A 13,843-nucleotide genomic window follows, 5' to 3' on the forward strand; every position below is an offset into this window, starting at 1 on the left:
ATCATCTGATGAGGAGACTCATTTCCTCACAGACTTCTATCCAATCAGAGCAGAGTCGTCACCCCCAGGACGTCAGACAGACCCACACTCTGTGTGTGAAACATGACGACCTGATGAATTTCAGACACAAACTGATGATCTGATAATGTTTCAATACTGATTTGTAGGAGCTGCTGCTCAGCAGATATGAACCTGGTTTTAACCCTGTTTCAAGAGCTTTCTCTATCAGACATTGCATCGCTGAAATCATGATCAGCTGTGAGGAGTCTGAAGAAAGAATGAGTTGAACTTCTCAGGTCAAGTGGCTTTATTGTCATTCCCACCATGTGCAGTGGTACAGTACACAGTGAAAGGAGACAACATTCTTCCAAGACCATGGTGCTACATATAACAGACACTCAACACAGGACTAGATAAAGTGCAAGTGAGCAAAAAAAAAAAAAAACTAAACAAAGACAGAAACTATACAGACACAGCAGTGCAATACAAAAGTGCAACAATGAAAGTGGGTTGTGCAAAAGCTAACTTGATGTATTAAGGGGTGCGTGTGTGTGTGTATGAGATTGTGCAAATAAGTGTTTGTGTAGCTGAGATATAGTCACAGTGAACTTTTTTCAAACTGCATTGTATATATTTGATTTTTTATTACTTAAATGGAATTTTTGTAATACTAAGGTTCCACTGTTGTAGTGGGACGTTAATCACTGGGACACTGCTAGGAAACATGTTGCATGTGTGGTGGGTTCCCAGCCAGAGTCGCATGGACTCCACACTGGTAAGGCACATTCTCTGTAGCTTGTCTCCCTGTACTAAATTATAAATTTAAGTTTGGTTTATTTTGCTTTACTAAGTATTAGTTCTTAGGGCTAAAAGTCCCCAAAGTACCAAAGTGATGGAAACTGCCTTTTATCATTATACCACCTATTTATGTGTTTTTCACTTGTGCTAAACAGAGAGGTCTGCTGCTGCATTTTGCCTTTTAGATATATGTAAATAGCTTTTCCCTCCAAGCAGTCCGGCTCCCGAGGACCACACTGCCCTCCTCCACACTGGACTCTCTTCTCCACACACTTCTTGGACTACATAACACTGTCCTCTCACTCCCGATACTTGCACTCTGCTGTATTGCACTGTTTGACTCTGTCTGTGTACTATTGTACTAATTTATTCTTGTTCTTTTCTGTTCTTATTCTATTTCTATTCAAGTACAACACTGTTGTACTTATTATTAGTTTATCTTATTCCTGTATAGTTGTGTATATATGTATATTTTATTTTTTTCCAGTTTATTTTTACAGTTTGCACCTTTGATCTAGGAGGACGCTATTTTGTCCCACTGTGTACTTGAGTTTATATTGTTGGGTTGACAATAAAACTCTGCTTGACTTGACTTAAATGTTAGTCATGTACAGATTTTGTTTTATGTGTATAATGAGTTTGTCATATAAGGCTGCACGTTAAATAGTATTTTCAGTTGTGTTGGGAAAATTTACTTTTGTATGAATATGTGTTTTGTAATTGATCCATCTTAGTGGGGATTTAAATATTATAAGTGATTATCAGTAGTTTATTTTGAAGTATACTTTGCTTCATATTTGTCTCAGTTTTACCCCGCTATTACACTTGATTTTGAAGTGGCTGTTGAGAGAAACCATTGTTTTGATATTTTTATGTTTTTTAAATATTGTGGGCCAAAGTTGCATGGACTCCACATTGGGATTAAGAAACACCTGCTGCTGTGAAAATGCTTAGAAAATAAAGCCAGTTTTGCAACCAGTCCCTGTTTGTCATCATAAAACAGTCTACCATTTGAAATCTGCTACACTTGGCAATGACGTGTATGAGGGTGTGTGTGGCAGTCCGATCGCTGAGCTGTGAGAGTTGGATCCTCTTGGCGAGCGTCGCTGACTCAGCGGGTGGATCAAAAAACAGCTGATGGGATTGTGAGTGCTGTTTGATGGAGCCCAGTGTGAGTGAATCCTCTGAGGTTATGTCAGACTTTCAATGCAGCACGCTTCAAAAGATTTCCACAGAGACGAAGATCAGCGAATGCTTTTCAAACTTTCAGAGGTCAAAGAAGCAATCAACAATTAAAACGTTTAATTTTATTCAATAAAGACGACAGCAGCTTCGAGTTCTCATCTGTTTCCTGTAAAGATCATTGGTTTGAGCAGTGCTGGATTAAAACCTCTGATCACACAGAGCCATGCACGAGTCTGCAGGATAAGACCTCATTCAAGGACAGGTGAACAGACCTGTCAGGTATAAGACTCCAAACATGCATTTCTGTATTAAACCTTCATGTAGCTGTTTATCAGATTTATAGTGTACACATTAATTAATGTTATAGTTTGCACAATCTTTTACTCTGCCCATTTTTATTGTCTTTGTTTGTTTTCACTGCTGTATATGTAACATTTTACACAGTTTTCAGTGCCCGTGGCACTTTTACTGTGTTTATTTATTGTAGACTGGACCGTCTTCATCCTACTGCTCGAACACAATCATTTCCCTTGAGGGATAGAGAGGTACTTGTTGGTCCATATAGAAGGTGGAGGTGAAGAATTTAGGCTGCGGCACAAAAGCAGACTAGTTTCTGCTCATTTTATTTCTTCTTTTAAAAACTCAGACAGCTTCTAATAAATATAATAATACATTCACAGAAAGGAGGGGGAGGAGCTACAAACATCCTGGCACAGCGAAGGCGGAGGCTAACACTGAGGCTATGCTAACACTGAGACATGTAAGTACAGACGTGCAGAGTAAAAAAGTAAAAAGGCTTCAAGAAAATAGAAAAAGTAAAGAGAGGCTTTATACACCTGAAGGAAAAAACAGGAAGTGATGTTGGGAGGGCTGTGAGCAATGGGAGGAGTTTTCAGTCCTTTTTATTTTTGTATTTGCGTGCTACGTTTCAAGGCGGCACCCCCCCCCACAGGTCACCAGGTCACATGATGCTACAGCACTTACACGGCTTCTTCTCCTTCTCCTTCCCTGCCATCTCCCCATTGCTTGCCACTGGTATCGCCATTGGAGGTTTAGTGGAGGTTGGTGGGGCCTTGGAGGTGGGCAGAGGTGGATCCGCCTCCTTTTCTCCCCCTGATGTCTTCCCGTTTGGGTCATCAATGTGCACCAGCTCGGCCTTCACCGTGCCCTGCAGCCCCAGCACCTTCTTGGTCTCGTCTTCATCCTCTACGCTCTGGTATCCCATGAACACCATGGTAACCGGGTTCTCAGTGCTCGCCTCAGCCACGCTCGGCTCACCACCCACTTCGGCCTCTAGCCCTGTGATCTCCACTGGAACCTGAGGTAGCGGCGACTTGGACCGCATCAGCTCCAACTCCTCCCGAACCTCTGCTGTCGGGAGGGATGTCACAGTGGTGACAGTCTGTGACATCATCGACGCCTCATCAGCTTTGTGGATGAGCTCTTCAACCTCAGAGGAGCTGAGCAGGTGGATATCCTCACCATTCAGCTCATGGACCACTGGGAGACAGGAAGACACAGGTGAGGGTCAGAGTGCGACACCTGAATGCTCTCCAGCTGAAGGACCAATAAAGACTCACTGAGTGATGTCACAGAGTACACCTGTGCATCAGCTTCCTTCAGCTGGAGCTGAAAGTGATGAGGTGTGACCACCTGACTGTCAGGTGAGTGTTGATCATGCAGGCAGGCTGAGGCCGCTGTGGCTTTAGGAGAAGGAAAACTGCTGCTGTGAAAACCTGCAAACCTCCAGCAGGAGGCGCTGCAACAACCAGACACATGGATCTGCTCCTCACACTGTGCTATAAAATGTCCACTGCAGGAACTCAGCAGGAATGACCCTCAGATCTGAAACTCTCAGGATACAACAGCCTGTCACAGGTGTGTAACGCAGGTGTCTAATGCTATGAAAATACCTGGTGGAACATCTGGCAGGTAATGAGTGGAGTTCAGAGGTCCTCCCAGATATGCTGAGAGTTTCTGAAGTGAAGATGTGGAGGTGTTCAGCAAAGACTGTGAGGGCAAATAGTTCAATAATTTAAGAAAAAAAGAATGAGTGATTCATCATCTACAGTCCATGAGCTTGTGAAGAGATTCAGATAAATGCGCGCACAGCAGAGCTTAAATCAGCCCTTTGAGAGTCAGTTATTGCATCAGCAGGTCCCTTCTCTTAAAGCCGGCTTTGTTTTTATTTATTTTTCTTGTTTACTTGCTAACATCACCTTTCTGCTCATCTTCATAAACTTTGACCCCTTGGTCAGAGAGGTCAACAGGAAGTTTGGTGTTACTGGACAGAACCCTGGTTTCCCCCGTCACTCTGTCCCGCTCTACTTTAATCTCCACCGAGTACATCGCTGGATTGGGAGGGGTTAGAAGGGATCACAGGGTCAGAGGGGGTCAACACAACAGACACAATGAGCTGCTGCGGATCTAAAGATAAAGGCAGCAGGCAGAAGGTTAGATCACAGAAGAGAAGAGTCAGGACAGAGAAAGCAGCAGGTCATAAACAAGCACCCCAGGTGAGGGTAACCTTCCAATAGCAAAGGTACAGCTCTATTAGTGTGACATGACATAACCATGCAGAACAAAGAAGGGTCTGATGACCAGAAGGAATATGTGAGGCTCTGCTCGCATCATCCAGACTGACTTTGGTACAGTGTGTATATCCTCTCCTGCTGCCTCAAATAACTGAACTACCAAAACATTTCAGCTGCAAACAACCACAACTCAGATAAGTCCCAAGGATCAGATACATTAAATGGACACCAGCACCCACACATTACCCTGAGAGGAGCTGCTCAGCCATGAAGCTCCTGGTGCACAGTGTCTGCTGATGTTAATGCCAGGGATGGATGGATGAATGAATGGATAAATGGGAGAATAGATGGATGAATGGATGATGGATGGATGGATGGATGGATGGATTGATTGATGAATGGATAAACAGATGGATAAATGGGAGAATAGATGGATGAATGGATGGATGGATGGATGGATGGATGGATGGATGGATGGATGGATGGATGGATGGATGGATGGATGGGAGAATAGACTAATGGATGGACAGACGGACGGATGGATGGATTGATAAATGGGAGAACAGATCGTTAGGCGGATGGTAGAATTCTCCTGAACGGACTTTTGTAACAGTAGCGTCCTGTTAGCACCACATTGGAATTGCTGAGCTTTTCAAACTCTGTCTCTCATACAGATAAAGGCAGGTCACAGGTGCTGGATTAATACACCCGTGGCACTGATTCACAGATTAACAGGTGTAACTCAGGACTTTTGTCCATAAGTGTACATGGGAGACGTTTTCCATCAGATGTTGAGGGACACTGTGAGGAGGTGGAGGAAGAGGGCCTTGGATGCAGCTCAGGTTATTGCAAGAGTTTATTCCTGAAACTTGAAATCTGTGACCAGAAGCAGAGTTGCTGACGTTCGTACGGTCAGAGTCTGCCTCCTCTGTTGCTGCGTTGTTTGAGTACATGTGCATCACTCTGATTTTCTCTCTGCATGTTGAGTGAGGCTGCATGTATTTATTAAAGTCAAGGGAAAGAATGTGAAAGCTCTACTGATGTTTCTAATCTAACATGCTTCGAGCTTCACTTAACATGTGCATGTTGACAGTTGCTGTGAGGACTCGACCTTCAGGATGGACTGAGTGCTGACACAGCGGTCACACTCTGGCTCCGACATCGTCTTTTTCCAAATGCCTTCACATCTCCCGTGGAAACCCCTGCAGTCATGCCAGGGGTAGATTCAGACCTGCTTCTGTTCAGCCTTAAATACCAGCAAAGTGTCAGGAAACTCCCACAGCTTCATACATTCATTTAGCCCATGATTCATTTCAATAGCCTCCCACAGATCCTACACTATGAGGGAAACAACACAATAACACACACACACACCCATCACACCAGCCAACACACAAATTCACTGTTAACGTGACCCTAAAACGGACTTACAGATAGAAACAGGAAGGCAGCTGTTAGAGACACATTAAGGTCGATGTCCCCTCTCCTCCCACGTGTCTACACTCTATGACCTCTGACCTTACACATTTGCAGGGTGAATGATAACAGACTCATTAAAATCACTGAAAGCTGCGATTAATCATATTTTACTGATTCTTCGAACCTCATCACGGAGAACCAAACGCAAACTCTTAAAGTCAGGAAACAACATGGCTGATCTCATCTGTACTTTATTCTTTTACTGGCTTTATTAGACAGTGCATCAAAGACAGACAGGAAAGCAGGGGAAGACCTGCGTCAACCCTCCGGCTGCTCTCAGCCATAGGGCCTATGGCCATCTCCTTCTCCCAGTGAGCTAATCTTTAGCCATGGAAATATTCTGGATCTATTTCCTGACTTGGTGACTTCCAGGTGAGCTTCATGTCCCACCTGAGGAAAACTAGCTCAGTTCACCAGTTTAAGACGACCCCCGTCAGGTCGGTGCAGAGTGGGTGTGGTCACTTCTGACTCACCTTTCTTCATCTCCTCGGTCGCCTCTCTGGGTTTGTTCAGTCGAGGACTTTTGTTAACTTTGACCTCTGCAGGGGCTTGTGGGTAAAAATGGGCCAGGCACAAAGACAGAGCAGAGAAAGAACTAACAGTGAGGTTATCACAACAACTTACCGTAATGTAACTGTAATCTGATTACTGAGATCTGATTACAGTTATAGCACAGTCTCACCTTGGATCACCTGAGTTGCCAGTGGAGCCCTGTCCTGCTGATGCCTTTCGCGATCTTTGACCTCTACAGCTGATCAGAGACAAACGTGAGACAAAGGCTTCACGAATAAAAACAGACAGAGAAATTTAGAAATTTACCTGAAGCTGGTCTTGATGACACCTGGAGGCACAAACAGAGAAAGGAAGTTTATCTTCACAATAAGAGTCTTAACAGGAATCCTCCATCAATAAGTAGAAGGAAACGGGAAACAGAAACATGAAAAAACCTCCAAAGTAAGCCAGTCCTGCCAGTGAACCCCCCTCCCAACATCCTCACCCATGTAATCCAACCTAATTTGTTTCAAATGATCTATTAACCCTATGAGGACAGCAGAAAAGCTGATTTTAGAAAGGAAAAAAAGTGATATTAGAAAACGTTTGTGTGTGCGTGCGTGCATGTATACTCACTTTAATGTTAGTTATGGTCTGACAGACAGATCCAGTCTCAAGGCCGACAAGTTCCTGCTGCAGCCTACAGCACACACACACACACACACACACACACACACACAGTTGATGGTTTTAATCCCACAGTGAATAAGGCCACCCTTCCTGGATGTTCGGGCTCGGCGGCTCAGACCTGTCGATGGTCTCCTCCAGGCTCCGGGTCCGGGCCTCGTCCTGCTCCAGCTGTCTACAGACTTCGTTCTGCTCGGGTCCAGCAGATGCTCCCTCCAGGAGCCAGCGGTCCCTCAGAGCCTTTGACTGAAACACAGGTCACATAGATGACAGCTTCCTTCTAACACGTGAGGAGGCACGTATCAAATTCATATTTGTTCATGAAAGTTTATGAAAAGAAGAGCTGCAGAAACATGTGCTTAAAGTTCACTCGTGATCTGCTCACTATGAAGCCCACCACCGAAGCCGTCGTCATTCCTTCATCATTTCTTTATAAAGGAGGCAGGTTGAAGGTGTGCAGGTGAGTCCAGCTGTTCGATTGGAAGCTGTGAGTGAGACAGGAAGTCCTCTGACTGCAAACAGCTGACAGATCATCAGGAGAGGACAGACTGGCACTCTGATCCACTCAGAAAACAATTAACATAAAGCCCTGAAAGTCCACAGGAGACACCTGGGGATCCTGTCCTTCATCAAAGCTTCCAGCTAAGTGAGGAAGACTCTCCAGCAGGAAGATGTGTTATCATCCACAGAGCATGAAGAGAATAATCAAAGCAGATCAGAGGGTTCAAAGCATCTGTCAGCCTCGGGAATAGAAAGCTTCAACCTTAAAAAGTGTCAGAAAGGCTGAGCAGCTCCAGACTAAACAAATCAGCCAGCAAGATGAAGATCAGAGCAGCACGAGGAAGGAAACCTGGACATCAGGCTTCACAGTCTGCAAAAAAATCCCCATGCACGGTTAAAACTAAACCAGCGGGTTCATCAGAGCTTTTTACATATATAACCTGAACTCTGGTCTCATTCTGAGCGTCTCATTAAACCCTTGCAGCTGACAGCAGCAGACACTCAGCTGCACGGCTCTGAGTGGGATTCGTCCTCGCCGGGTCGTCTTTCAAACTCTCAACGATTTTAATCAGCACCTTAAAAAGCTGCTCGTTTCACACACATGCTGGCAGAAAAAAAATCTTTATCCATTTATTGTTTTGACGTTTCGGCTACACAACACTACAAATTGGAGAGCATCAGCATCATGTCCTCAAAGGAGAAAACAGTGAAAATGGAATAAAATCATTTTAGTATCTAATGATTGAAAGCAGGCGTGCACAGACAGCAATGGGTGCTCATGGACCAACGTCCATCAGGAGGACGTCTGAGTGTCCCTTTAATAAACGCGTGAAGCCTGAATGGATCCTTTTAGTTGAATAAGAAACTGGATGAGCTCGGGCTCTCTGAACTCGCGGCCTCCTCCTCATCGGGAAAACAGCTGCTATTTCACATGGCCCTGGCAGTCCTGTCCTACCTGCGTGCTGTTTGGCTGATCTCAGATATTTTTACCTTGCAGCTGTTCTCAGTTTGTGCCTCTTGAATCTCTGAATACCTGGAAGACTCGACACACAGTGAGCCAGCAGGAGTAGGAGCCAGAGAGAGTTACTCTTTATTTTTTCTGGTGAAAGACAAACTGATAAGAGTCATTAATGAAATATGATCTCATATCAAAGATCAATAATAGATGAGAGAATTTACTGGCAGAAATAAATTTTCCACAGCACTTCAGTCTGGAATATACAACATCTGAACGACAGGTTTCTGTCGTTGTTCTGAGAACACAACAGAGAGCCGCCTATCAGAATAAAACAGGAAATGACCACTGACCATCTGAAAGAAGGACATGAATAAAAACATCAGTGTGAAAGAGCTGGACTCCACAGAGCATTCAGGTTTTGGTTTCGTTTATTTAGTGCACAAAAATGTTTCTTTGTGGTTTGGCATCAATGTCAGCTTTGTAGCCAACTCCACACCGACTCGTCTCAGGTCCCGGCGTGGGACCTGAGGGAGGGAGGGAAACCTCGTTAACACAATCATCTCCACCTGCCCATCAGACTTCATGGCACAGCCCCTTGAGTGCACTGCAACACCCCTCCACTGCAGCGGAGCCAGAGACCACGCCCCTGCCATAATCAGGCCCGGATCAGACCCAGATCAAACCTGAATCAGGCCTGGATCCGATCTGGATCTGGTTGAGTCATATCTGGATCACACCTTGATCAGACCTGGATCTCTGCAGCAGTCTGTTTACGTGCCTGAACAGACTCAGAGCTCAGAGACATGAGGTCTCAGTCTGACTCGTGTTTCTGCGTCTTCACGCCTCCTAGCGGCGCGATTTAAAACGGTACGAAGGCTTCAGCATCTTGCTCACCTCTGAGTGCACCCGACCTTTAAACAGAAAACAGGAAACAGGAAGTGGTGGGCTCACCTTCAGGTGCTGTAGCGCCCTCCTGTCGTCCTCCAACTGACGCTTCTTGTTCTCGATCTCCGTCTGCCACTTCCTTTTCTCCTGCAGCATTATGGAAAACAGAACCAGCTGCTGATTGGGATCAATAATCCAATCACACTTCTGCTCTGAAGTAATCCACTGAGGTAATCTGATTACTGACTGCACTCTCTTAGTGTGGGCTTTTATTTTGAAATAAAATAAAAGTGTGTTTGTTTAGATAAAGTTTAAAATTCAGAGTCAACATTGATAACTTCGAGCAATAAAACTTACTGGGGGGGGTGGGGTCTCACACACACATCTGAATCATTGATACTAGGTGTGTGAGATGCTGCATTCACTGACTGTAAGTAAACTCACCACAATGAGCTGCAGTCGATCCTGCTGATAGAGAACCTCGCTCACCCTGAGGGAGAGACAGACAGACAGGTTAATGATGTCACTGTGACATCACTGAATCGTACGTTTCCTTGTTCCGCTTAATACACAGATGCTTGATGCACAGCTCTGTTTACACTTTAACCTCACACACTCATTCATACACTGACTAGCTATCTCACACATACACACGCACACACTCTCTCTCTCTCTCTCTCTCTCTCTCAAACACACACACACACACACTCCAGCAGAGTCTTGAAGCGATCAGCTAACAAGTGCTCAACAGCGGTGAGTCATCAGTTATTTGCTGTAAAGATGGCTGCCCTTTATTCAGTTTGCTTGAGCTGAAGGCAGTGCGAGGCCTCAGGCGGTCTGTGCTGGCGGAGCTGCTGCTGGTTGGTGTAGCACTCAGGAAACCAGAGTTCACCAAACAAGGAGCAGCCAGACGCAGATGCGGCGTTGGTCCCGCCCTGATTCCTCCCTGAGTCTAATGGGAGCATCGCACCCAAAGTAGACTTCATGTTTTATTCAGTGAGACTTCAACTGGAGGCTGAGACCATGAACTCATCGGGACAGAGGTCACTGGGTTCAGAGGTCAGCTCGATCCACCTCTCCTCTCTGGAGGACACACAGTATGCTTTACACTTTAAACTTTTCCTCTCAGACACCTCAAACAAAGCTTCACTTTATGGTCTCCATGGAGACCACAGTCCACTGCAAGGACCGACAACACCAGCAGCTAGAACCCGGCCCACTGGGAAGCAGTTCAGACACAGCGCCCTGACGAGGAGGAGGTACTTTAAAGGCTCAAACTGAAGCTCAGGCTCTTTCTGTGTTTTTGTCCATGCCTGCTCAGCAGCAGTGAGATGTATTATAGAGAGGGGCATGGCAGGTAATGGGACAGGAGCTCAGACTGATGATTGGATGATATTAATTATTGATCAGTTTGTGATCCGTCTGAGAGGAAAGGGTTCCGGTCAGTCAGCAGGTGTGTGACTTTTAATTGAAACGCCGCATTAGAGGCAGACAGGAAGTCCATGCACTGCAGTGATGAAGTACTTGCAGTAAAAACAGAAGAGTACAAATACTCAGTTACATGTTAGAGTAAAAGTACTCTCAGCTTAGCCTTATAAAGTAAAGATAAGCGATAAGATCAGATAAACCTTTATTAGTCCCACATTTGGCACTAACACGTGGTTCTGCTCTGGGCTGTGTCCTTGTCCAGACACCACATCCTACTACTGCCTCTGAGCCTCCACCAGGCTGCAGCAGCTCCATCAATCCCACAGGCACACCAAACAAGCACACAGGAAGTGCACTTCAAAATAAAACAGCTGCTGGGATGAAACTCAACCAGCTCCCAGATTCTGATTGGCAGTCTTTTCTGAAGTCTGGGTTTATAAGTGGCTGTGAGGAAGGCAGGAGGAAATAATGAAGAAGTCACAAAGAAAACAGATTTCTGCAGAACATGATGGAAAATAATACAGATAAAAAAATTCCCAAAACACAAAGTGGTAAGAAACCAATGATTTATCTGCAGCTTCCTGTTTACCTGCATCAGTTAAATCTGATTATCTGATGAACCTCAAACATGACGTACAGAAACATCAGAACTCATCTCAGCACCATCTGACACCTGGATCTGCTCCCAGGTGTGACTCTTCCTGTGGGAATCATCCATTGGGTGCGTCTCTGCAGGTGTATGGTAACTCCATAGTGAGTGAGACTTTGTGCAGGTGTGTCAGAGCAAGTTTTATGTTGACGTTTCTGAAAATTCACACTTTGTGGTAATTCTTGTAATTCTGTAAGTGACATCGTGACATCATTAAAGAGCCTGCCTTGCTGAATTTAGAAAACTGAACCAATCGGACTGGGGCTTAAACCTTATATTGTGAAGAACCCCGCCGGAAGTCACCCTCTCCTCACACGTCCAACTTGACGGAAGTGACTGAGCTCAAATGAGGAACACAGAAACTGATCAATATGTAATCATAGACGCTCGTGCTGCTTATTGATCAGAGCTGGTGCTGCTTCCGCAGGGGAAAGTAGAGCACAGAGAGGTTTGATCACTCCGCGGGTCCGCACGCCCTTTAACCCATCACCTGCCGCTGCGGTGACTCGGACACCCCCACCACACCCCCCAAAGTCTCCAGTTTGGTGCAGTTAGCCCCCCACCCATCCACCCCTCGGTCCTGACTCAGCGCCCTGATGCCGCACAATGACGACACGAGTCTCAGATACGTCACAAACACAGAAAAACAACCAGAAGAAGAAAAGAGAAGAAGGGAAAGAAAGAAGAGAGAGAAGAAATAAAGTGTACTCACTCCTCCATGTCCGACGGCAGATCAGTCCGCAGCAAAATCAAACATCTGATCCACATCCGAGAGAGCAAACAAACCCGCCCACCGGGGAGGACGGAGGACAGGAGGGAGGGGGAGGAAAGGAGAGGAGGGTAGGAAAGGAGAAAAGGGTAGGAGAAGTTTTGAATGTTGAACCTTTTTTGGTCAGATTTTGACGTCACAGTTGAAAGTGTGCTTGCAGATTCATAATCAAGAGATGAGAGTGAGGAAGACTTTTACTTTGAAATCAGTCCAACATGCAAAAACGCTGTTATTGAATCCCAAAAGGTTGATTCTGTTCATCTGGACGTTTTCAGTGGGAGAAACGTTTCGTCATCATCCAGGTGACTTATGCAGTCTCAGCTTACAGCAGGTCTCCAACCTTATAAACGGTTCCTCTGCACAATGACTGAAACTAGCCAGACAGAATCAGCCTTTTGGGATTTACTTACCTGGATGACTGAGCATGCATCAAGAGGCTGTTATTGATCAATTGACTAATGGATGGAGGATCGATTTTAAGAACTGTGAGGTGGACGGGATGAAGATGTGGAGCTCCTGGTCTCCATGATGACTTATTATTTTTATTACTGCAGCTGTCACGGGGACAGACTGGGACGTCAGACTCGGTAACAAAGCCTTCTGCTTCACACGAGTACTTCCTTCTGCACTCTCCATGTTTGCTCCTCGTCCTTCATATCATTTATCGTACATGTGAATCCATTTTTCATGAGCTTAAGTTTCATGAAGCTTCCTGCAAGTCATTCACATCATGAAAGTGATAAACACACGAATGAATCCAGAATTATCATCCAGTACCAGTAAGTACTCATACTTTAGTTACTCTCAGTGTAGTTGGAGTGCTTTTTAAACTCAGTGTTTCAGTGAAGCGCCAGGATGAGGCGCTTCATTTTGAATATAATGTCATATTTATGTCGACACTCCAGATATTTGGCAATGAACATGTTAAAGTTTTGTTTTTGGTACAGTTTAAAGACAGACATTTATCCCGAGGACAGTTTGTCTCATTTTCTTTTCATTTAATTAACACGGAAGGTGAAGCAATAATCCTGCAGCAACACCTAGTGGTGGTTGGAAAGAATTTTTTTTAATGGTCGACTTCCTGCAGACCATGCTTCTTACTGTACCATAGCTGGACTGGCCATCGGGCATACCGGGCATTTGCCCGGTGGGCCGCTGGCGATGTTTTATTTTTATGGGCCGATGGATTTTTTTTTTTTTTTTTTTTTTTTTTTTTTTTTTTTTAGGAAGGGTATATATAATGAAAGGTGTTGGATTGGCCAATTGGTCATGATCGACTCTGGGCTGGACCAATTACAGCCGAGGAGGCTGGATGCACCCTCCCCCTTGTTTAGCAATCACGTGATTTTCGCGCATTGCATGCCGGGAACTCGTGGCAAAACAATCCAAGTACCGCATCAAATGCAAGCATTTGCAGCACCGCAAAACGTTCATTCTCCGGTTCCAATACCTTCTTTTTTTTTCTTTGCCGCACAAAA

General features: G+C 45.1%; 1 protein-coding gene across 2 annotated transcripts; it reads right to left on the minus strand.

Annotated features, from left to right (window-relative positions):
* Positions 1-294: 294 nt before the first annotated feature.
* Positions 295-12,870, minus strand: palm1a (paralemmin 1a). 2 transcript variants are annotated; one of them, XM_086282966.1, is made up of 11 exons: positions 12,776-12,870; positions 12,309-12,353; positions 9,964-10,009; positions 9,586-9,666; positions 7,297-7,421; positions 7,125-7,188; positions 6,816-6,837; positions 6,679-6,747; positions 6,470-6,544; positions 4,203-4,334; positions 295-3,483 (listed from the first exon to the last, which is right to left on the minus strand). In XM_086282966.1, exons 1-11 carry the CDS (start codon positions 12,793-12,795, stop codon positions 2,945-2,947), a joined length of 1,218 nt encoding a protein of 405 aa, XP_086139092.1. In that variant the 5' UTR covers positions 12,796-12,870; the 3' UTR covers positions 295-2,944. The 2 variants fall into 2 exon arrangements, with proteins under 2 accessions (XP_086139092.1, XP_086139093.1); XM_086282967.1 differs by lacking the exon at positions 4,203-4,334 and having other exon boundaries at positions 12,776-12,868.
* Between the last annotated feature and the right edge of the window lie 973 nt (positions 12,871-13,843).

The sequence above is a fragment of the Aulonocara sp. 'chitande type north' Nkhata Bay genome, linkage group LG23 (assembly GCF_057382095.1).
Source record: "Aulonocara sp. 'chitande type north' Nkhata Bay isolate Kocher_YH1m ecotype deep benthic linkage group LG23, A_spYH_male_GT1.1, whole genome shotgun sequence".
NCBI classification, from domain to species: Eukaryota; Metazoa; Chordata; class Actinopteri; order Cichliformes; family Cichlidae; genus Aulonocara; species Aulonocara sp. 'chitande type north' Nkhata Bay.

Excerpts from the sequence above, each read along its gene's own strand:
- palm1a (XM_086282966.1), bottom strand. The coding sequence starts at position 12,795 with ATGCATGCTCAGTCATCCAG. Across the intron at positions 6,838-7,124 it reads AGACCATAACTAACATTAAA|GTGTCATCAAGACCAGCTTC; the intron begins GTGAGTATACAT and ends TTGTGCCTCCAG. Across the intron at positions 6,748-6,815 it reads GTCATCAAGACCAGCTTCAG|CTGTAGAGGTCAAAGATCGC; the intron begins GTAAATTTCTAA and ends GTCTCTGATCAG.